At 35.1% G+C, this 25991-nt stretch overlaps 1 protein-coding gene across 2 annotated transcripts in view; it reads right to left on the reverse strand.

Annotated features, from left to right (window-relative positions):
* The window catches only part of LOC131048541 (histone acetyltransferase of the MYST family 1), a 103549-nt gene extending 83509 nt beyond the window's left edge, over positions 1-20040 (reverse strand). For both annotated transcript variants that reach the window (XM_057982536.2, XM_057982528.2), the window contains exons 1-3: positions 19437-20040; positions 6856-6944; positions 6616-6678 (exon numbers count right to left, since the gene is read on the reverse strand). In XM_057982536.2, the coding sequence (XP_057838519.2) occupies positions 6616-6678; positions 6856-6944; positions 19437-19713 (429 nt within the window). In that variant the 5' untranslated portion in view covers positions 19714-20040. The remainder of the gene's footprint in view (positions 1-6615; positions 6679-6855; positions 6945-19436) is intronic.
* Positions 20041-25991: the final 5951 nt, after the last annotated feature.

Below are 25991 nucleotides of genomic sequence, written 5' to 3' on the forward strand. Positions count from 1 at the left end.
ATAAAGTGTGCGATTAAGAAAGAATAATGATGTGTCCATTTACTAAGAGATGTAAATTTTCAGCCTTAAGGCCTATTAAAGAGGCAGCAGTAATCACTTCCAAGGGGAACACAGGAAAGTAAGAAGAGGAGAAAACAGACAGAAAGGTAAGAAGGAAAGAAGGCAATGTTGGTGTATGTATAGGTGCGGGAGAATCCTTGAGGAGCCAACTTCACCAAATGTGAAATTAGCCTTCGGCTTTGCACATTTGGGGGTTGGCCAACTAATAAAGAAGGGTGATTGTATTTGATTAAAATAAAATATAAAATCATATTAGATAGCTTTGAGGGCCAACCCTTTGTGAAAGGGTGCCTCTCCCTCATATACATATGAGGAGCAATCTCATTCCTTGGACAATCAATTAGTTAGTAGAAACATATGTAGTGTGCTCGGGGGTGACTGTTGAACACAAGATGCCACTAAGAGGGGGGGTGAATCAGTGGTTTCTAGATCTTTTCCCTTTTCTATCCTATGTGTATATACCGATTAACAGATCTAACATAAAGCAGACATACCGGTTAGATGGGAGAATAACACAAATGCAACCACAGATAAAAGGGACATCACATAACATCAAATGTACGAGGAAAACCCAAGATGGGAAAAACCTCGGTGAGAAATTTTGTTGGAGACTACTGCTCCAATCCAGCCTCACAATGAAAACCTCGGTTACAACATTTAGGGCACCAACCCAAGGAGTACCACTCCTGCTTTAGGGCACCAACCCAAGGAGCACCAACCCCTGCACCGAGCTCCAACTCAATGATTACAAAATCATATATCAAATACAAAAGTAATCTCCTTGTTACAAAAGAACTTTGTCTCTCTCATGCAAATCTCTCCACCGGTTCTCCTCTCTCCAATTCTCTGTCGGTTCTCTACTCACCTTCTCACTGCTGCAACCTTATCTACTGCTGCAACTCACTCTCTGCTGCAACATACCGGTTCAGCCTCTGCTTCTTCTTTGTCGGTGCACTACTCTCTGTCGGTTCACTTTTCTCTCTCACACTGCTGCTAGCCACCACCGGTCTTCTTCACTCTGCCAGTTGTCTCCTATTTGATTACAATCGGTTCTCATCTTACCGGTTCTTCATTGACTCTCACTATGCTCTTCTCTTTTCTGCAATCTTCTCTAGCTCTTTTTGGCCGGTTCAATCACCACCACTGCACTCCTCTGTCAAACTTAATGGCAGACTCCCAGTTACTTCACTCTTGCCGGTTGAACTCGTCTAACCGGTTCTCTCTTTCTGTAATGTCCCCTACTTGGTTCAAGACAGTTTTAACCGTAATTAATCGATTTCCAATATATTTATAACTTAACTAAATCGATTAAGAGACAAAACTATCTTAACATGAATCCAACCTAGGATGTTCTACCTTTTCTTTAGTCTATCAAGTACTAGCTATCTTACCATACTAAATAATTAATCCTATTTTTTATTTATAAATCATTTACGCATTTATTAATTTAATTAATAAATACTTATTATTATCAATTAATTAATAAATACTTTGTTTTGGTGATTTAATAAATATTTATTAATTTACTAATTAATAATTACTTTTATTGTATTAATATTAACTATAATTATTATATTAATATTTATTATTATCCATCTTTATGTTATCCCTCATTGATCATTCTAATTATATAGATACATAAATAAGTAAATATAGTAATGTGGCAAACAGATCTGACACATTACAGATCTAGTCTGCCATTCTTATGTTCTTATATATTGGCTTTACTTATATTTCACTCTTATGCTAATATTATGTAATTTGCCTATCTAGGAATTTCCTTTATAAGTCTGCTGAAGATCAATCTAAAAGAATAATTTCTGAGTTATATTCCCACATAATATCATTAACACTATATAATAATTATAATTACAGCTTTTATTATTATTATTATTATTAAGTTTATTAAATCCTACATAAGGATGATATCAGGCTCCATATATTATGCATATATATATTAAGCACATTCCCGTGCATACCACAAAGAACAAAGATGCTACTGCCTGTAACTAAATAACAGTTCTGTTCTGATCCAATCCATTATTAATATCTCCTTGCAAATCTGTTAACAATCCTCTTAATACTTACTCTTTATTTACTGGCGTATATGATATTTTTAATCTCTTTAACTCCGTCGCACACCTTTTCATCCCCTAACCCCCATATGAATAAGAAAAAGGAAGAAATAATCCCATAACTAGACTTGTCAATAACTAAATGTTCGATCCTCAGAAGAACTAATATCCGACACAGATAAGAGACCCTTCTTTCCCCCGACCCTTCTTCCCATTGAAGTGATTTCAAATGTCTTCTTATATGTTGCAATTGGAATAACGAGTCGTGTCCATTCATCATCATGTCCCTTCCTCATACTAATCGCACCTCTTGAAGATGATTATGGTTATATGTAATAGACTATCTTATGCATCTTTGTTCTTTGTGGGATTATGTAATAGACTATCTGATTGTTATTGTTGTATGTAATCGAGTGTCACTGTATATCTCATAATTAATTTTCTTAATAGTCGGTGCTTGCTAATAGTTTTGGTAATCACGGATTGGTCAGTACCATGTTTCTTCATATGATATCAATCGCTAGGTATAGATGATAATCAATTTTTAATACTATTTAATTATCCAGCTTTGCATGGGTTTTGGGATATCGATTAGCTCTGAGATGCCGTGCTGACTGTAATATGTAATAGACTATCTTTATGAAGTCAATTATCATATTTTGTGTGAGGAATCGTTCCTTGATTATTGTCCACTTCCACCTTGTTGTATTATCACACTGCTTCTAATACCCTAATCCGTTATTCATTTAATAATCTTGGACAATCTTGGGTATGATATTGTATTAAAATAATATTTGGTATTATTATAATATTAATATTATTTTTATATTAATGAATGATGAATATTACTATTAACATCAATAATTAATTACATAATAAATGATAATTTATTATTATGATGAAGAATCACAAAATCTATTACTAATTACATCACCAGGATGTTGGGTTATGACAACCCTCTCACTTTAGAGGAAAATCGTGAAGACTTATAAATGAGACAATTTTCCAATATCATTAAATGTTAATTAATTATCGTATTTATTTAATCACAATAATCCAATGTCCAAAGAGGGGTTATGACACTTTCCCACTCAGTCTCTTATGTGATTATCGTTTAACACTAGACTGGTTAACTCTCTGAATTTTTCTCCCTTCACTGTCTTTTCTCTCTCATTCAGCAGCCCTCTTTACATCTCTGGTTCGCACTCTTATATCCAATCTTTCCCGCCTAAACGTGAGTTTGAACATTGGCACGCTAGGGTTTCCACCATACCCTAAATCTACATCCAATCTGATCTCTGATCATCGTGGAACATCATATCCGATCAGATCTCATGTCCTTGATTGATGACTTACAGCTCATCAATCAGCATCGCCATACACTTTACCTTTGAACGCACGTCTTCTATCTTCAGCCATCTGTAGCATGATTTTCGGCCTTGTGTGTAGTCAATCACGTGCATGATGCAGTTTCCTTCACCCACTTCGATTTGCTAGATCAGTCTGTCCTAGATCTCTATTGTTTCCTTGATCTTGAGCCGCAATCTTCTGCCATCCTTCCTCGAGCATGATGCGGTTTCCTTCACCCACTTCGATCTGCTAGATCAGTCTGTCCTAGATCTCTATTGTTTCCTTGATCTCGAGCCGCAATCTTCTACCATCCTTCCTCGAGCTTCGCAATCACCATTAAATGTTGGACCAACCGCCAACGACCTCACCGACACACCACAGCGACTTGTGCATGCATGCCACTTCAACCCCACATGGCCCCTTTGTCGGCATCCACCTTGGCTCACTATGTCAATCCGACTTGGTCACCAACCAGTAGCACACAACCGGGTTCATCTACTGGTTATACCCTAACCGGTCTGTCTTCAACCTTGCACTTTGCTTCTCTTCGGGTGGAGCACCCAGACTGGTCAACACACTTGCCAACCTACCTCATGCACATCTTCAACAGATGGGAGCCTTTTGCCTCTACACTTTGTCAGCTTTACCGGTGGACATACTTACCGGCAACCACCTTGATGACACCATGTCATCATCCTTCAACAAACTCCATCTTCAATCCGGTTGCACTCTCTATCTGCAACTGCTCAACCTTGCCTTATTCATCATTTGACCGGGTCTGCTATCAACTAGTTTGTCAAAGTGACAAACATATCCTTCCTTCTCTATACCGGCAACTCATCATGTCTACCCGGCTGATCCGGTGCATATCTTTGATCTCATGCACCTAAGGCAACTTAGTGTTTCACCGGTTGATCCGGTGTGAGCCTTCAATCACCTGCCATCTACTCTTTTGTCTTATCTCGGAGAACTATGATGCATTCCATGCATAATAGGAGAAAAGCTCCCCTTACCGGTAGGAGTGGATCCTTGTCATCTACATCTTGCAATGCACCAATATGGCTTCCCTGTTTGAGCAAGCATATCGTCAAACAGGCACATGTGATACGGTTGAGCACACTCACTGTCAGTCATCTCTTCATTTGGTGACTGAATCTTTATCCGGTGGGAGTCCTACTGTTTCACATCCAACCATCATACCGGTTGGCACTTCTGCATTAGCTCACCTTGTAGATCCACTTGTCGGTTGGCAATAATGCACTGCCAACAAACCACTTACCAATTGTTATACCATACCGGTCTCCAGCCCATGTCTTCAACACAAGTCAACACTAACTTGTGTACCAGTGACTCCAATGATCATCATGCTAGATGACATTAATGACACCATTTCTGATAGGCATCAATGACAACATTGCTCATCAATCTCCCATATTGGTTGCCACCTTATACCGGTTGACCTCAATGACAACACAAGTTTATCGACTATGGTTGGGAAGACAATAGATCTGATGGTTTGCATGTGGTTAATCGAGCACTACCATTCAACATGGTATCAGAATACAATTCTTTTTTTTAATGCAGCGATCAAATAAATGAGCTTTGTTGGGGTCCATGTGACCAACGCCATGAGCAAATGGAGCCAAATCTGTGCCCGAATCCACATCTTTCAGAGTTTTTTTCCCATGTTGTCAACACTGTAAACCATGGTCATGATATGTGAACTTGACTCTGCGCATATCCATCTCTAGACTCAACAGTCCCAAGGTAGGCTAGTGGCAGGATACATAGGTTCTTGTTATTTATTCAATGTTCCAAAGGAAGAAGGATGATACGATCGGTGCATGATATGTTGTTCTTATACATGCGATACCTGTGAATGATCTGTTGTGAATTCAGGTGTGGTTGTTCGTGGAATATATATACTGTACATATACTCCCAGCAAACTTAAACTCAGGTTTGGAACCTTAGCAAAATGAAGCTTAGCAGAATCTTTTATTTAATAATCAGAGAATCTCTGTGTTGAAAATTGAACGACCACAAAAGAGAAAGGGAGATCTTAAGAGGAACCATGGACAAAGGGGAAGTGATAGTAATTACGCAATTACAATGTCAACTCTCATTCGCCATAGTTGAGGACTTGGCTCATACTGTATCAAGCATTTCAATTCATCTCTGGTGAAGGTTCGCTGGGTCTGGTGAAGACCAAAGCGCTTAAATGCAGCACTTGAAGAGATTCTGATTTAAATGAGATAACTATTTCATGCTATAACTTTGATAATGAATCATTCAATGAACTATTATTAATCTCTTTGAAATGCTTTCAAGACGGACCAAGAAGCATACGAGATTGCATTCAAGGAAGCATGCTAAATCAGAACATGGTGGAGCATGCTACAAATAGAAATGACAAATCAAGTACAAGTTAAGGTATGACTCAACCCAACACAATCGTTCTACAAGGAGCCCACATGTTTACTTCTGAGAGAAGAAACATTAATTGGAGGCAGAAGCTTGCATGTATTTAGAACCCAAAATGTCATTGGATCTGCTATAATATCATCAAGAGGACAATAGAATATATTTAAACTTTAAACACAGGTAGAAAGGACAAGCACACCATTCAGATCAAATATAAACAGATGAAAGCATGCTTTCAAAATGCAATGGAAAAAAACATTGTAATATCGTCCATCATAGCCTGTTCCAAAGCCTTTCTAAACTCGCAATGAAAGAATGCCAATTCTGGAACATTGCCATCAAGCAAACAAATTTATGCTGACAATAGAGAATTGCCAACCCTTTATTACCAGGCCAATCGAAAAAATTTAGAGTAAAGAAAACAGATGAAGTACAACCAGCAAAAATGTTACTATAGGTCTTCTTCCTAATACCAATTAATTTCATTACTTCAGCACAGCACTATACACACTCATTGATGAGCAACAACACAGACTTAAAGCATGAGACTCTTGTTCTATCAGTAGAGAATTCTGCCCTTCACAAAAATTGAATATTATGCAATGCAATCTTTTCAATCCAAGAATTTGAAAGAATTTCTTAAATAAATCCCCAAATCAATTTTAAGTGGCTATTTAAATTGCAAATATGTATATCCCTCCTTCCTACCTCTTCAACATGTGTTTCATCAATTTTGCGTTTTTGGTGACGAGTCATTTTCAAGCTTCCACCCTGTTAAAAAGAAGCAAGATTCAATGTATTATGAAAACGAATTAGAATTACAGCATGAGCCTGTAAATTGAAAAGGAAACTCATGATGACAAATAAATAATATAGAATCTTATGCTGGATGCTTGAGAAATTAGTCCATATCAACTAAACTTCAGATGAATCTAGCAACTGACATACTTTGTCCTCGATTTTTTCATCTGCATCAGTCTCTACAGACTCAAGTTCAAGTTGCTCAATCTTCACCCACTCATCAAGCCTTCTATTGACTGCAGCCACAGTATTTTTAGGTCAAATACTTTACGCACTATATTACCTGCAATATTATTTTATTATACATTGAAATATAAGAGAGAAGTATTTATATCACATTCAACTGTCAAACTCTTGTTGACGGGATGACTAATTCATTATCAAAATAGTGAAATACCATAAAAAATTTATGACCATCAATTCTTATGCCTGACCACTATATTCACATTAAATATGCTTAAAACAATGCACGAATACTGATGCTATTGCTTCATGTGCAAATACAAGCGGTAAAAATAGAGCCAACCTAAAAGTTTTAGCTAGCTTATTTTTGCGTAGCAGACCTCCTCTAGCTGAATCTGTGCCATGAACGGAAAGCAAACTGTTTTAGAATTCCTCAACTATTTGTGTTTACATTGAGTGTGATGATAAGACAGATTATGCACAAAAGGTTCTAACTTCTAATATTGTGTAATAACTGCAACCAGATCTGGAGGTCTATCTAAAAATGTTTAGATGCAATTTTTTTTAAGATGTGGCTGTGCCTACCTTAGACATGATTATAAAATGTGGTAGGATGCAGAATGCTAGTGAATTGTATGACAATATACTTGCTCATGTTGGAGTACTAAACGCAGTTGTTTCTGGTTATGCCAAAATGTTGTTGCCTTATACTTTTCTAGAAATAGAAACTAACGGCCAACTTCAGACTCTTCATCCTTTTCCAGCTTGTGCCAAAATTATACTTTTACAACAGGGTATGAAGATCCATCATATTAATTGAAAAGCATAACTCGGTTGGATATGATTTTAACTGCCTTAATAGGTATGTACAAAACTAAAAAACATAGCTCATGAATTAGTTGAAAAAAGTGAATCTTTTGGGCAAGGCCTGATGGGATGTATATGACTGAAAGATGTGCTGCATGCTGTTTTTGCCATGTCATTACACTTTGTTTGATTTGCAAAGGCCAAAAGGAAATAAAGAAAAATCCCATTCTTCAAACTTTCAAACAACGTATTTATGGGCTTATGTGTTGCTGGGATAAGTGTTCTTCATTCTCAGCTTTATTGAGCTTCTTTTTAGTTATCTATAGTTAGAAGGGTACGGTACCCACAATTAACCCCCACTGAGTCTAACCAATCAAAAGAATAATAAATATTTAAATGGGTAAAATTGAAATTTGCAGAGTAGTTGGTCACTCGATATCCTTGTAAGTTATGAATGCAAACACTAATGGAGGGGCCACAAAATGATGTTCTCAAAAGGCAATTCAAAGAGTAGAACAAAATTACAGACACTGAAGACCACCAACAAAATCTTGAACCTAGCTTTTAAAGACAGAAATGAATAAAATCTTCTGGTATGATCTTCCAAGTCTTAAGATACAAGAGCAAATAAAATTATGGGGAAATAATACTGTAGCTTACATATTCCCTCTATAGCTACATTATGGTAAGTGAAACAGCTGCCATGCCAGTGAACTTAACTTAAGACTCTTTCATATCCAATTCCATAATTACACACTAAAGGCAGTTGGAAATAAAAGTAACTGTGTGATAAGATGAAACTCTGGTAAACTAGTATTCCTGTTGCAGTACAATATTAAAAACCATTTGGTATCTTTTAATTCATACTATAAGCTTTCTGATAAGATAATCCTTTAATCGGTTTAAAGAGAAATAACATGGTCATATTTATATCATTTTAACTTTTGAACATGATCCAGGTGCCGGTTCGGGCACCTCTCCTAAAGTAGATCACCCAGCCTAGGGTCACAGTTTCTTTACTGTTGCTCAGAATCTGAAAACATAAGAAATGTTGAAAATACAAGAATCTTCTATACGTCATTCCACTTTATGTTGGGACCTCAAATTTTTCAAAATATGATCCAAGGACCCCAAAAATCAAAATACAAAACAAAAAAAATATCAAAACAGTGTTTAAAGAGCTTCATGTTGCAACAAATCCTATCAAGTTCTTGAGAGAATGTGTGTTGCATGGCTTTTCAGATTCAAAGACAAATTACTTCATATTCGATTTTTAGAATTTTCACGAAGGATCCAGGGTAAATGAATACAAACTCTTGATTGCCAATGTTGAAATTCAAAATGATAGAAAAATGTTGCCAACTGTTGTATCTAACTTCTCATAAAATCTTGACATCGATGGCATTCAACTGTTGGATACTTTTAACACTAACAAACCAGTCTGTACGCTCTTGCAGTCTGAATAGAAGTATGGATGTCACCTGTGAAAGATTTGATTGAATGATGGCACTGATGTTATCAGGTGGTCTGATATTTAGGCTATGATTTGATAAGTTATTTCTGTATATCAATAATCTTGACACTCGGCCATTGAAGCAGTATCAACTTGGTGTATTTGGGTCTTTTGATTAGTTGTTGTAACCTTTACAAATTGTTTGACATGACTGAACTTATTTGATTATATGTGATGGACTTCACTACTGAGCACTATATAAAGCTGCCTTGCAGAATTGTTTGACCATTGAGATCCAAAATGTTAGGGACATACAACTTGGGATATGAAATTTAGGATGAAGCAAGCCCGAACAGTGAAAGGAACCTACATGATAATCTGATCTTGATTTTGAAATGTCAAATACTTTCAGTGAGCTTGCTCGTCTGAGTTGATCATCATCCAAATCTTGGAATATTAAGAATGGTACTAGTACTAATACTATAAAATTTATCCTCCAGCAAAAGTCGGCAAGTGACATATATGTTAATATATTATAATTATTTGTTCCGTAGCCCTTTTTCCTTAACTAAACTTAAAAATGTGAAATCTATGTTGTTGCATGAGTGCAGTCTGTGTTGTGATATGTATATGTGTCCATGTATCCATTGTGTATAAATGGTTTAGGTCATGTTATTTCTTCATGGTTAAGACATTCAGGTAATTGGATAGAATAGTGGGGCATATGGGAGTTTCATCTGATTTATTTGGTCTGTAATTCTTCGATGCAGGCAGTGCTTATTTCCAGAGAAGTATTTTCTTTTGATATTCTATGGGGAATTGCATGCTGCAATCTGATCAGAATTATAGACCTTGTCATGCATGCCAATTTTCATATCATAGTCATCAACATTGGCATTGTTCCAAGTTATCGGTTATTATATCACTGGTAAGTTGTTATTTTTCATCATCCTGAAGTTTATATTTTTTTTTCCCGCAGGCTGGCAGGGTCAGTGCTTCATACCAATTGTAATGTCCCTTTTTGGGATATTCCTGATTTTTGCTTTAAAAAAATAATTCTCTCTCAAAATGGCTTTTTCAAAAATTATGAATTTACAATAGTATTTCAATCAATAAATCATGACATAATTCTGAAAATCAATCATATCTTGAATTCTTTGGAAATGCTTTCAAAACTGCTGAATCAGAAGCTATTGTCCCTAACTCAACAATAACAATATCAAGGGTTTTCGTCCTCAAATTGCCAAGAGTATTTAAGGGTTTTCGTCCTTAAAACTCTTAGCTCACCTTGGAAGGTTTTCGTCCTCCTTGATCAAGATTTAGGTTTTCCTCCAAACTTGATAAGAGAAATAAGGTTTTGTCCTTAATCTCTAGTGAACCTGGAAGGGTTTTTGTCATCCCTATTTGCAAGTCATTTCCTCAAATTCAAGAGTGACTTCTTGAATGCTTGATTGATTTAATGCCGATTGCTTGGTTGATATTTGCTGATTGATTTTCCTAATGGATTGGTGAGTGAATGCTTGAATGATTTGATGGATTGCTTCCTTCCTTGATTGCTTGACGGCTTGTCAATGAACTGATTTGCCCTTTAAATACGTTCCTTGAAGAGTCACCAACCTTTATTGCTGCCCTTTGTAGAATAATAATTTGTTTCCAAATTGATTACTAGAATTTATTCCTTTATTCCTGATTAATTATTCCCCCCTTCTTCTCAAGGACATGATCTCCCTTTTATATCTTATTATTGAGGGAGTCACAACCTTTCACAACTACTGCCCTTTGAAGGAGTCACAAACTTTTATAGCTTTAGTTTAATTTTAATTAATTATTTGTTAGCCCCTCATGACTAGCGCTGCCTTTTTTTAATATTTTACCAATTGCCTGGCAATAAATTGGCTGCAATCTGGCCCTTTTTGGCAAGGACATGACAATATCTTTGCAAAAGATTCCATGGCTGCCCTAGGGTTTGTTCATGGGGTGCTGGGGGAGCTAGACTTAAATTTGGAAACAAGCCAAATGCTGCAAGAAGGTGAATTTGTTGCCAATCTAGGTACGGTAGTGTTGGATGCTAACCTCTATCTATGGCTAATATAGCTATTTTTGCCTAAAGATATCATGCACATGGAAGAGGCCAAGGACATGAATGAGGTGTGGAATAGTGGGCAAAGTGATGGAAGGTGGGTCCTCATCATCTCCCATCAGGCAGCCAAAACATCGCAAGGAGATGAAGCAACGAAACGAGAAATAGGTTTACTAAAGGCTTACTACAGTGATGTCAACAAAGTTCTAGCAAGGCTGCATGTTTCTCATGATCAAGGGAAGCTAGAGGTGGCAAGCAATCACACAATTCTTGTGCTTTGTCATTGTTTGATACACCACTCAAGGCATTCTCAGGGGCTTCATCAAAGCATTCGATTTCCTTCACTAGCAAGACTTGTTGAATTTTGGAATGGACAGGTGGCACCAAACAACGCTAGGGGTGCTAGGGGTGCAGTGGAAGAGGTGGTGGAAATGTAGCAGAGGTGTCAATAAGTAGGGAGATGTGGTTTGTGGTTTAACCCCATCGGTTCTTTTTTGCTGGTTTCCTTTTGCGAACTTGATTTTTTCGATTGGAGTTGTAACTCTGACTATATCATTTGCTGGTGGTTACAATTTTTACAAGCCTCAACACTAATATGCTATAGAAGAACTTTGTTCTATTTGTTTAGTCTTATGTTAGTTTACTTTTCTATTAGTTTTGTGATCTAGACTGTCAACATTGTTGTTACATGGGTGAGGACCCTAATGAGACCCCTAGTAATAATCTAAAAAAAATTGTGACCTTTGCTTTTTAATCTTCTGATTCTTCAACAGAAAGAAGTTGGAGAACATAGAGCTTCATCAAATTTGTGAAATGTAATATGTTGATTGCAAGTAGAGAGGAAGACCTTGTTACTCCAAACTTAATATCTTGTCACATTCCTTCCTAAATATAAGAAGGTACCTAATAGGCTTTGGAATGTGCAACCTGAAATAAGTTACATCAATGTGTCTGTAAATAAATTTACACATCTCAATCACGTTGTTGAGGATTCTGACACAACAAGAGGTTTCCTCTAGCACATCTTCATCTAGTTTTTGTAGTGTGGTTGTTCGAGATGACATTCTTGATGATGTGCAACTCCAATTTCAAAAGAATAGTGATTAAAGTTCGATATTATGTGATTCTATCAATGTAGTTGTTTTGATGCTATAATTATGTCTATATACATTTTGGAATGAAGTAGCAATGAGTATATCTTTCTTCTCATTTAATAAAAATCTCCTCTTCGAGCATATATTTTGTTTAAAATCTATATGAGAAGTAAAAAGAATTATAGTAAATTGGAATGGAATGGGGAAAGTGACAAGTGGAAGCCTCCTCAAGAGAGGTTCTCCAAGTTAAAACTTTGACGGTACCTCTAGAGGCAATCTTGGTCTAGCACAGGAAGGTATGGTACTTCAACATGCCAAAGTAAAATTAAGAGATCTTTAAATAGTCATTAATGCACCCAAAGCTCAAAGGAATCAAAATATAAAGATATATACATAAACATATATATGCAAAAGAGGTGGAAGGGTTAATATCTTATTTTAAAGAGATCAATTTCATCCATTGCATAAGAAATTTAAATGCAGTAACAGATCCACTAGCTAATGGGGGAGTAAATCAAGGGCCTAAAACAAGAATTGACAAGCAAAATCTAATAAATCATGTAAGATGCCATCAAAGTTACCTTGGTGCTAAAAGTGGCATTGTTGTAGAGAGGAATAAGTACTAGTGGTGTAACTGATAGGCATGCAAGTCTGCTTAAATTCAAAGTACATGGTTGTAAATGGCAAAGGTAGCATTGTCATATGCAGGCGCCTAAAAATGGCATGGAGGATTTTGGCAACAGTTTAAGCCTAGGAGGTATAATTATCCACGCATGTATATGCCTTTTTAACTAGCATTTAGGCATTTGCTAGGATGTGCAATGTGGTATACTGTGGCTGCATTACAGTGTGCTCTTTTTGCTAAGGTGGGTCACATGGAGGAGAGAAGCATTTATGGCTAGCACCAGCAAGGTAGGCAAAAGAAGGGAGAAGAAGGGCAACTCTATGGCTGCACTAGGGTCTGTTTATGAGGTGTTCGGGGAGCATGGACTTGAATTCAGAAACAAGCCAAATGAGGCAATATTATGACTTTTTCCCTAAAGGAAGATAAAGTTCTAAATAACCCTTTATAATTAAAAAGGGAGATAAAAAAATAAGAAAGGATAATGTGACCCTTTGATTAGAAGAATGATTAATAAAAAACTCTTTTAAAAAAGAGAGAGAATTATATTTATTAAAGGATAATTAATGGTGACATTTTTGGAAGGGTGTGATGGTTTGGAGATCACTCGTAGAAGAAGAAGAAGGTGGTGGCTTGGTGGGGGGCTATGAGGCATTTGGAGAAGGGGCAAATAGCATGTCTCCAATTCAAGGTACAGTGTACACCCGAGAGTGTCCTGGCCAAAGCTGTGTTATTTAAGCTGTGAAGGCAGTTTGGGTTCTGTGGAAGAACCGGTTTCTTCTGAAGGTGCTATAGCCATAAAGGACCCAAGGCCACTGGAATCCTCTTAAAGTGAGAATGACCATTCTAAGTGCTCAAGATTAAAGTAAGTATTCAAAACCTTGATGCTTTAAGATATTGAGAAAGTTTTATATATGATTTGATGATAATATGGTTGAATTATGTGGCTATGTTATTCAATTTATTGTGCTAACAATTGACACTATAGTTCTTGTCAAATTATTACATGTCATAGTTACTTTGGCTATTTACATCTAATTTAATCTTATCACATCTTATCATTTATCTTAATATTAATATTTAATCTATTAATTCCGCTGCAATTACTTAATTAAGTCTTGGGGAATAGTGCCATTACATTCGGTATTAGAACCAAAATTAAGCCTTACAAACTATATTTACAAATTATATTAGAAAATGTGTAAAACGTGATAGAAAACCTCTTTATGTTCAATCTATACATATGCAATGCTTTATTATTAAAGCTAAACTTTATTATAATTTTAATCATCTCATCTTGTGTGAGAATAAACTTTCACCATGTCAAACTGTGTTGTGCCTCTATCTAGTTGGTATTATTGCTACCTCACCTATGATGGATGCCATTTTTTTCAATTGAATATACCACACCAGCAATAGATTGAAATAATTCCATTAAATAATTTGTACTAAATTTGATCCGTAATAGGATCTTTTCAGAATGTAGATTCATTTGGATCTCCACACATCTCATAGTTTCTGATCCAATAACCATGTGGGACATTAATGCATACTCAAAGGGCCACATTGTGATATAAACATAGCAACAATTAATCATGTGACATGGTGATTCTTGTCAAATCACCTTAAGACCTCTAGAATCCTTTTTGGAGATCAAAGGGAAAATACACTGTATAGCCACTTACCTCATAAGTATGTGAATATTCATTGGCCTATAATCAATCATATATGATAAAATTGAAAAGATATTCCTACATAATGCTCAATGACAAGAAAATCCTCATAGGGATAGAATCCAAGGACATGTAGCTATGATGCAAATAGATGGTAGTATCTTAAAAAATAACTTGGAAAACTTAATAATTTGTGTGTCTTTCCAATTTAGATATTAATACCTAAGCTGCATATTTTTTAAGCTTCATATTTGGATTTGTTACTCAAGTCTACCATTGGTTATATTGTGGGCCCATAACCCACAGGTCCTAGGGTCATTTTTTTGTCTTAAAATTGATAAAATATAAGCTATTAGAATACATTGGTTAACATTATACAACATAAGGAACTAATATATATCTCTTAGCCTTAGACATGGGGAAATGTAGAACTTTACAAGGGGAGAGACATCCTTTAATTTTTCTTATTATGTTTGAATAGAGAAAAATCATTGAATTCGAATTCAATTATCTTGGTTACCCAAAAAAAAGAAAGGCTATTTAACTATCTTCTATGAGTGCTTTGTGAGTGTGTTCATAACATTACTGGACTTGATCAACCCAATAATTCTATACATGTGCTTTACCATATAGGACTAAAATCCTTAAAATGTTATATAATTGTTGATAACCAATAGGAAAAGAGATGCTCATGTAGTCTGGAATGCATGATTATCGTTTTTGACTATATTTTGAAGATATTGTCATTCTATGATGAGTGACTACATAGTACGGGATGTGCATGCCATTCACTAGATAAATATTATGTTAACACATATTAATGTTGAAGTTACATGTAAATGATTGAAACATATATATTAAAGAAAAGGTGTTACATGAGAGGAAGTTGACAGAGTTGAAATATTGGGAATAAAAAAACACATGTATATGTAGTTATCATAATTTTGATTCGCAAAGTGTTTTTCATTGAAATTAATTGTGAATTCAAATTCAATGGAGATCTATGAATTAAATGCAGATAAGAATATAGATAAAGTGAAATAAAATAGAAACATTATTAAGTATGAAAATACCTTATGTTGGCATATCCAATTATCGATTATGTACATATTTGAGTTGTGATGTAGATGCATCTCATGCTGACAACAGCAGCTAAATTATAGGGATATAAATGTTATGTGACTTTTTCCCTAAGAGAAGATAAAATTCTAAATAACACCTTTATAATTAAGGGGAGATCAAAAAGAAGAAAGGATAATGTGATCCTTTGGTTAAAAGAATGATTAATGAATAACTCTCTTAAAAGATAAAGATAATTGTATTTATTAAAAGATAATTAATGGTGACCCTTTAGAAAGAGTGTGATGATTTGGAAACCACCCCTTGAAACGATATATGTCATTTATGTGAGACTTGGAAGGGAGCATGAAGATCACTTATGGAAGAAGAAGAAGGTGGTGGCTTGGTGAGCTATGAGGCATTTGGGAAGGGTCAAATAGAGTGTGTCCAACTCAAGGTACAGTGTACACCTAAGAGTGTCCTGGCCAAGGCTGTGTTATTTATGTTGTGAAGGCATGTTGGGTTTTGTGTAAGAACCAGTTTCCTTCAAAGGTGCTATAGCCATAAAGGACCCAAGGCCACTAGAATCTTCTTAGAGTGAGAATGACCATTCTAAGTGCTCAAGATTAAGATAAGTATTTGAAACCTTAATGTTTTAAGATATTGAGAAGGTTCTATATATGATTTGATGATAATATGGTTGAATTATGTGGCTTTGTTATTCACTTTATTGTGCTAACAATTGACTTTATAATTCTTGTCAATTTTTTTACATGTCATAGTTACTTTGGCTATTTACATCTAATTAAATATTATCACATTTTATAATTTATCTTAACATTAATATTTAATCTATTAATTCCGCTGCAATTACTTAATTAAGTCTTGGAGAATAGTGCCATTACATGCAATAAAGGTGAATTTGTTGCCAATCAGGTATGGTGGTGTCGAATGCTAACCTCTATGGCTACTATAGCTAGTTTTCCCTAAAGATTTGATGGACATTGAAGAGGCCAAAGACATGAATGACGTGTGGACTGGTGGGCAAGGTGATGAAAGGTAGGGCCTCTTCATCTCCCATTAGTCAGCCAAAACATGGCAGGGAGAATGAAGCGACGAAACTGGAAATAGGTTTACTGAAGGTTTACAGTAGTGATGTCAACAAAATGCTAGTAAGTCTACAAGTTTCTCACAATCAAGGGATGCTAGAGGTGTCAAGTGATTCTTGTTTTTTGTCATGGTTTGATACATGACTCAAGGAATCCTTGGGAGCTTCATAAGGCGTTCAATTTCCCTCAGTCATAAGTGGAAGATGTTGAAGAAAATAGCTGCGATAGAGATCTATTATTACCATCTCCGTTTCTATTTGCACTTCGTGTTTCCTTGTTTGCTGCTGGGTAATTGTGCTCGAAGTATACTGCACTTCTATGTCCGTGTTGGTGTATCTCACCTTGGTTATACGATTGTGATGACTGGGATTATGTGACCTGGCATCTTCTTGTCGCTACCGTTACTATTATTCATCTTGTTCCACCTTGGTGACTACCGTTTTCTTTTGTATTTCCTCCGTCATATTTTCTAATGCTATGTTGGCTGTTCGTCTATGCTTATGTGACTGTCGGTGATGTAACAGTGCCTATGTGGCTGTCGGTGACTTCTCATCTCTCATCGTGGAGACTATTTCGTATGCCATTTGATATATTATTTATATCGCACTCCTATCTTGGCAGTTCTTCTTCTTTTGGCAGATTGATTATTATATGCAGGTCTTCGAGCAAGTTAATAATCTGAGGGGTTCGATAATCACATTGATGTTCTGAGTATTCATTTGTGCTTTTCATAACTTCTGGGAGATTATCTGTTCTACATCTGTAGTATTGTTCTGAGATTATATCTCTCTGAGTTATATAATATTTGTAAGCAATCTTCTTAAAATGTTGTGAAGTCTGAGTATCAATTTATATTCTGAGAAGTCTAAATACTCAGTATTGTATAAGGATTAAAGGCATATTGTTGAAGTGTGTTGTAGAAGTGAAATGTATTCATTTTGATGTATCTCAGACTGTTTGATAACAAGCAGTAGCTATCAGTATTTGTACTGGTGATGAAATCTAAATAAAGGTTTTTATTTTGTGGGCTGGGTTTTTCACCCTCAGGTGGAGGGTTTTCCCAGGATAAAGGCTTCTGTTTTTGTGTTTCATTTTTAGTTTCAGTTCTAAGTTTATTTTTATATTCTGGTTCAAATTTTAACAGAAGAGGTGGTGGAAGTTGTAGCAGGGATGTCACTATGTAAGGAGGTGCGGAGTGTGGTTTAACTCATGGGTTCGTTTGTTTTTTGCTGGTTGTCTTTTTGTCTATTTGGTATTTTTATTAAATTTGTAATTCTGACTATATCTATAGATGGTGGTTATAATTTTTACAAGTCTGCACACCAATATGCTCTAGTAGTATTTAGTTCTATTTCTTTAGTTTTAAGTTAGAGCCTTATTTTACTTTTCTATTGTTTTTGTCATCCAGATTGTAAACATTTTTTTGCATGGGTGAGAGCCCTAATGGAACCTCTACTAATAAAATTTAACAAAATTGTGACCTTTGCTTTTTAATCAACTTCTAGTTCTTCAACTGAAAAAAGTTGAACAACTAACAGTTTCATCAATTTTGTAAAATGTAATAGAGGTTGACAGTAAGTAAATAGGAGGACCTTGATACTCAAATCTTCATATCTCGTCACATTCCTTTCCAAACTATTAAAAGGTACCTAGTAGAATTTGGAATCTGCAACCTAAAATAAGTTGTGTCATTGTGTTTATAAATGAATTTATACATCTCAATTGCATTGTTGAGCATTCTCACACAACAAGAGGTTTTCTCTAGTGCATCTTCATCCAGTTCTTGTAGTGTGATTGTTGGTGATGACATTCTTGATGGTTATATCAATATATTTGCTTTAATGGTAAAGTTATATCTATATAAATTTTGGAATGAAGTAGCAATTAGTATATCTTTCTTCTCAACTAACGAAAATATCCTCTTACAGCATATATTTGGTATAAAATCTATATATGGAAGGGCATGGGCCTCCACTGGGATTTGCAAAAACATCACTCTTTTTCTTCTTCCTATGGTCCTATACATATAAACAAAGGCCTGTACAGGCCATGTTGTGATTACAGTTTATAATTCTAATAGGAAAGCTGGAGCATGATTTTAATTGCAGCAGGTTGTTATCTGTTAATATTTTCAGCAAAATTATTAAAAACTTAAGCTTACTGGAGAATTCAGATTTGCTTCAATTTGTGTCTGCGTATTTTGAATTGGCTGCAGGGTTCATTGTTTTCAATTTGACCCGCAACCATGTAATTACAATTATGGTTCGTCCATCCTTATATGCAACTTTTCTCATAAGCATCTATTTCTAAATATTATGAATGTATCCATGATATAGCTCGTAAAGTCAAGGTGCAAGTTTATTTGTTTTCCTAACTTTTGAAAAGGGTAAGTTTGGAGATCCCCGTCCAAAGAGACATCAATTGAGTATAAGTAGTTCGAAGTCTGCATCCATCCATATATATGTACAAAAAGCTCAGACTTCACATAAACCACGCATTCGCCCTTTTCTGAGACTCTAATTGTTATGGATTGGCTAAGTATGAATTATGGTTAAAAACGGAATTAAAACCCTGAAAATTGAAAAACCGAAACGTAACAGATCTGGACCATATAAAAATGTAAATATGTAGGATATTAAAGAACTTACACTCAGTGTAATGAACATAATATTCATAATCATTAGGTCCGCCAAATGGAATCCTGCGACGTTCAATAACTTTGACAGGGTGGAGCTTGGAATCCCTCCATCTGCATTGGGCACGAGTGCCAACTTCAAGAGGCAGAGGGCACACTCTTCTCCTCTTTGAATTGTCATTGCCTCCGTTATTTAGAGTATTTTCAGTTTTAATCTTGTATCTCATTAAATCCTTGCCATTATCATGCCTTACATCGGCGTTACCGATAGAATCATTCAGGGATCCCATGTCCAACTAAAACCCGGCAAGCGTGAAAACCAGATATTTATTAGGGTTTAGTTGCTATGAGGTACCTGAAATTGATTTTCTTCGGAAGGAGGGTCCACCTTCGGTAGAACGCTTTCTTATTTGAATATATGTACAGACAAACAGTTGACGAAAGAATTACAGGCAAAACAAAAATACCCAGAATAGGAATGTCTTCAACAGCGTTTTAAAACCCTAAATTATACAGGAGCCTAGGGAAAATGAGCCCTCCGTTAAAACTTCCCGACGTTTGGGCGAAAGCGGAACAAACTTCTAGATGTGTATATTCTAATGAGGCGGAACAGACTTCTAAACGTGTGTATATTCTAATGAGTATTAAGGGATATTATTAGTAGCGCTTGCATTAAATGAAGGTGAAATGGTTTAGTCGATAGTAATATATATTGAATTTTTAAAATTATATAAGTATATTTGTAAAAGTTTTATAATATTTTTTTTTACAAATCTATTTTTATTAATTAGTATATTTATATATGTATTATATTAAATTGATATAAATTATAATTTAATAAATAGATTTATTTTATAATACATTATGAATAAACCATGTATAAATTATAATTTAGTAAACAGATTTATTTTTTAATACATTATGAATAAACCAAGTAGATGTTAAAATAAAACAAAAAATGATTTAAATTATAACAACAAAAGAATGACAACAATATCTTAGCCGTCCAAGACAATTACCTTATAATTTAGTAAACAGATTTATTTTTTAATACATTATGAATAAACCAGGTAGATGTTAAAATAAAATAAAAAATGATTTAAATTATAACAACAAAAGAATGACAACAATATCTTAGCCGTCCAAGACAATTACCTTCACTATTAAAATCTTCGGAGTTTAAACTAAAATACCTTAGGTTCTATGAAAAAACACCCCCACTTAAAAAAAAATCTACACCTTTCATTATTGGAAAGCAGCACAACTTGTAAAGGTAAGGAGCTTAATGTTTAACTATTTTGTCAAAGGTGCATATGTATTTATTAGTAAGTCAGACCATCCTATTGCCTAAAATTTGAACATTCTTTGTAGTGTGTTTAAGTTGATATGTCAAGGGGCGAATTATCATCTGAATTTAGTGTGGTAGGATCTGCTTAAAAATGGATTTTATAAATTATTAATAAATCTTAACCAAAAACATACAAATAAACATGTAGAAAGACACGTGACCAAAGGTTCTATATAAGTCTTAATTTTTAGTTCACTTTTAACACAAATTTTTAACTATATTTTATCATTAAAATTTGCTTACATATTCTGATTGAACTTCATTTTTTATTGAATGTGCCCTCGATTTTGTTAATAGATTGCAGCTGCTTTAGTAGGGTTTCTTAATTTTTTCTGCAAATTTTGTCCATCAATTTGTGCAAAATCATGAAGTAAGTCAATAAAAATTTAAAAATCATGTTGAAAGCACCCCATTTTAAATTTTAAAAGCACAAAATTCAGTTCAACGGCTTGGGTGTAATTGAAAATTAAAATAGATGGTACTGGCAAGACCGTGATCGGAGCTCAAATGCCCCTCACTGCAGTGAGACTACCCACTAATGTAGTGGACATGAGGCATTCGATATTATCTTTTGCATATGGAAATTTTGGTTGGAAGAGTTTTTTTTAATATTCAATTGAAGAAGAATACAAGAATTTATTTGCAATAACTTAACAAGACTTGAGGGATATAATGGAAATCAATTCCAAATTTTAGGATGTCATCTGCTTAAGCTAGTCCAATAGAAAAGAGGCTGAAACATTCAGACAACATAGAGGAACAAATAGGTTTTTCCATGAGACACAGTAATAATGATAAATGATTTCAGTGCATTGAAATGAATTTTCCACCTCCAACAAATATATTAATAGCAAATATTGAAAAAATCTATTATTTATATGCATCAGTGCTTCATGCATTTAATTTGAATAAATTATGTTGTGCGTACTAAAAAAGGCCAGACATAGGGCCATTGAAGGGGCAAAAATGTATTTAGCATTTTCTCCAAAGAAAACTATCTCTTCAAAGAACAATAGTACACAAAATATTTATGTACTTCCTTCTAAAAAACCAGTAAAACATTTTAGACTTCATGTCAAATTATAAGTATAATGTAAATGCACGATACCTTTTTCAAAAAGAGGCGATTATTGGCTGCAAGTTTGGGTGTGGGAAGTAGTTGGGAACATACTAGCTTGAGGCGCCCAGATTGGCTTCATAGAGACACACAAGTAAGATAATAAATATTGCACATTAAAACAATATCATTTCATGGTATATCACTGGTTAAAAACATTAGAAAAGAGGGCACAAATGCTTTAAAATTCACACAAAGAAACAGGAGTTGAATTTAATCAAATAGTTAAATAAATTAATAGCAAAAGAATAATGAATGAACTCACAACAAAATTTGGTATGAAAGGAAATTTGCAGTATGAATTTAGATAAGTCTGCCTCCTTTCCCTCCCTATACTTGTTAAATAGGCCTCGGGATTGGAAAGAAAGAATTTCTCCCAAAAGATCCGCCCTCCAGGTGCACTTTCTCTCCTTTGTTTTATATCCCCAATTCTATTCTCACGTCTAGTTTTGTATATTATGTCACTGCTTCAATGGTGCTGATGAGATCAAAATAGGGGGGTTCCCATCCTTTTCTTCATATATCCCTTTGCCTATCACTTGGCTCTCTTCATTGTCATTTTTTATTCATGCTCCCACTATTTTATGTTGGCATTATAACAGACAATAAGAGATTGTTGGCATTTCAATTAGGATATTGAGAAGGTTGTTATGGATATAACTGATTAAGGATGTTTACTGTCTTCACAATATTATTTTGTCATTGATGTCAAGAAATTGATTTTCTGATTTAGTATGTTCTTTCCATATCTTAAGAAGTATGTTTTGAAGAGAATTAAGATGTCGGTAAAAGACACAGAAAGAATGTGATGAATAAGGGGAGGAATAAGTTATTCAATGGGCAACTATTACCGAGTTAGACAATGATGAGATCATGTTGTTTAGATTGTTCTGATATCCTACATATGCTATTGTTTGTAAGGTTAATACTATATTATGTTACCGAGCAAGGAACCTAGTCGGTAAACCCTAAGGTTATCGCTATCGGTTAATGAAGGCAGAATGTCTACCGAGTGAAGTTTAGTATTTACCGAGTAATAATAGAATGCATTAGATGAATACATGCATTATTTAATGATGGAAGCTGATGAGCTGGTTATGATTAAATGATTGATACAATGTGCATGAAGTTTGTTAAGGATCTATGGCAATGAAAGATCAACAGGAAGATCTACAGCTCAGATTGAACCGCAATACCCTAGCACAAGTTCCAAGAAATGTATGCAAGTTCCAAGGTGAGGTAAAACGTTTTCAGATCGAAGGATACATTGAACCTGGTCGAGATTGAAGATCTAATGGCTATGATTGATCATGGGAAATGTGATCAAAGAGATTAAGTGGTTAGCAAATTGTTTATAAATAAGGAACTGTTGATAAACAATGTATGTGGGCAAGTGTAAGCATAGGGATGCTACATAGTGATTACCGAGCATAGAAGCTTGAAGACCTATTTGAATAACAGAGTAAGGAGCCCAGTAGAGGGACAAGATAAGTCCTATGACTAGATTGTATTGAGCAAATAAGAATCTACTTTAGCATTTTAGATGCAAAGTTGCAGACATACTCATTACTGTTATTTATTTGTAAGTGACAGAAAATCTCTTAACTGAGTGGACTTAACAGTCTTATTTGTAAATCCTCTAGCAAGGTGACATTCTGATTGAGTGTTTGAAACCCTTTAACAAGGTCACCTTTGACAAGGTGAAGATCCTAACAGATCTGAGGGAAATCCCTTAACCAGGTCACATCTAGCAATGTGTTTGTAATCTTTAATAGGATTTGCTTTTAACCGAGCATACTCTAGAAGAGTATATTTCTTAGTGGGTCCGAAATCCCATAGTGGTTTTTCCCTATTTGGGTTTCCACGTTAAATCTAGTGTTATGAGTGTTGTTATGATTATATGTTCTTAAGTTTGCATGTTTTACAGTTTTGGTTACATACATCTGTTAAAGCTACCGAGGTTGAATCTATTGAATATGTTGAAGATTAAGTTTGTATGATTCACCACCACCCACCCTTCCCTCATCTTATTAACAATTGGCAACAGAGCTAACAATTGGTATCAGAGCTTTGGACTCCAGAAGAAAAGTTTAAAGGTACTTGAGGAAAAGATCCAAAGATGTATAAGAGGGATGCACCGAAGCTGAACAAGTCAAGTTTCTCTACATGGCAGAAAAGGATGAAGTTGCACCTATCAGGAATTGGAGAATATGTTGTATATTAACTGGAGAATGATTTCATTACACCTAGCACCTATCCGTTGACAATGGAAGAGATAAAGGCAAAGCAAGAACATATTCAAGCAATGATTGAAATAACATCTGCATTGACTAACTCAGAGTTTAATGATCTAGAAGGCTGCAATGATGCCAAGGCAATGTGAGACAAGCTCATATCTATGTATGGTGGTGATGAACATGTTCAAAGAGCAAAAGTGGACAGTCTAAGAGGACAACTTGAATCTATGAGAATGAATGAAGGTGAGAACATGACCCAGTACAGTACAAGGTTAAAGGAGATTGTCAATCAAATCAAAGGAGCAAGAGGAACCATTGAAGAGAAGGATGTCACAAGTAAGTTATTAAGAACCCTTCTACCTACTTATGCAATCTGAGTCCTGCAATCAATGAATTGAGGTCTGTACTCAATATGTCAGTTTCTTTAGATGCTACTATTGGTAAGCTACATGCATTTGAGTTAAGTAACTTTGATAACAGTGGGTCTTCGGTAAATAAAGTTGAGTCTGCATTTAGTTCTTTTCATCTTGATGAATCTGATGATTACAATGATAGAAAGTATAAGTACTCTAAAGGGAATCACAGTGGAGCAAGTGAAAGATTTCGCAAAAACATGGAGGAGGTACACAAACTTTATGAAGAAATCAAAAAGTAAGAAGAGTTTGAAGCACTATTAGCCAGAAGGCTACCGAGAGGAAAAGGTAAGTACAAAGGAAAGTTGCCTTTGAAATATTTTAACTATGATAGAATAGGACATATGGCTTCTAATTGTCCTGACAAAGAATCCAGTGAAAAGAGAGATTACCGAGATGACAGACAAAAAGATAATCATTACAGAGGACACCGAGACTTCAGAAGAAGAGATAAAAAGACATGTCCAATAGCTGATGAGGAATCTAATGATGGTAAATCAGATGAAACTGATACAGAGGAAGTTGTTTATGTGGCTATCAAAGATGGATCAGATGAAGAAAGGTACAAAGAAAAAGCTTTAATATCTCACATAAATACTAATGATTCTTGGATCATAGATAGTGGATGCTCACATCACATGATAGGTGATAAACACAAGTTTGTTATATTAGAAGATTATTATGGAGGTTATGTAAGATTTGGTAATGATGCACCATGTCCAGTGAGAGGTAAAGGATCTATAACACTTCTTGACAATGCTAAATATAATGATGTTTATTGGGTTGAAGGTTTGAAATACAATTTGTTGAGTGTAGCACAGCTAAACAATACAGGATACCGAATAGAGTTTCAGAAAGGAATTGTCAAAGTTCATGACAAGCATGGAAAGTTAGCAGCTACCGGGACACAAACAAAAGGTAACACATTTCACCTTGACTCAACTCGGAATAAGTGTCTATATGCAAAGATAGATGATACCTGGTTATGGCATAAAAGGTTTTGTCATGTAAATTTTGATAATCTGATCAAAATAAGCAAGAAGCACCGAGTAAGAGGTCTATCAAGTCTTGAGAAACCTGAGAATGCTATGTGCCGAGGATGCCAGATGGGTAAGATGACAAGATCAAGCTTTACAAGTAAGTCCTACACTTCTAAGGGAATTTTAGATCTTGTGCATACTGATCTTTGTGGTCCTATGAAAGTTCAGAGTTATTATGGTGATAAGTATTTCATATTATTTGTGGATGATTACTCAAGGATGATGTCAATAATGTTTTTAAAAGAAAAAACATAAGCTTTTCAAATGTTTAAATGGTACAAGGCAAGAGTTTAAAATGAAACAGGAAGACAACTGACATGTCTTAGATCTTATAGAGGAGGAGAGCTCACTTCTGATGAATTTAACTTATACTGCAATGATCATGGTATAAAGAGGCAAGTATCTGCACCGAG

Source organism: Cryptomeria japonica, chromosome 7 (genome assembly GCF_030272615.1).
Source record: "Cryptomeria japonica chromosome 7, Sugi_1.0, whole genome shotgun sequence".
Lineage (NCBI taxonomy): Eukaryota > Viridiplantae > Streptophyta > Pinopsida > Cupressales > Cupressaceae > Cryptomeria > Cryptomeria japonica.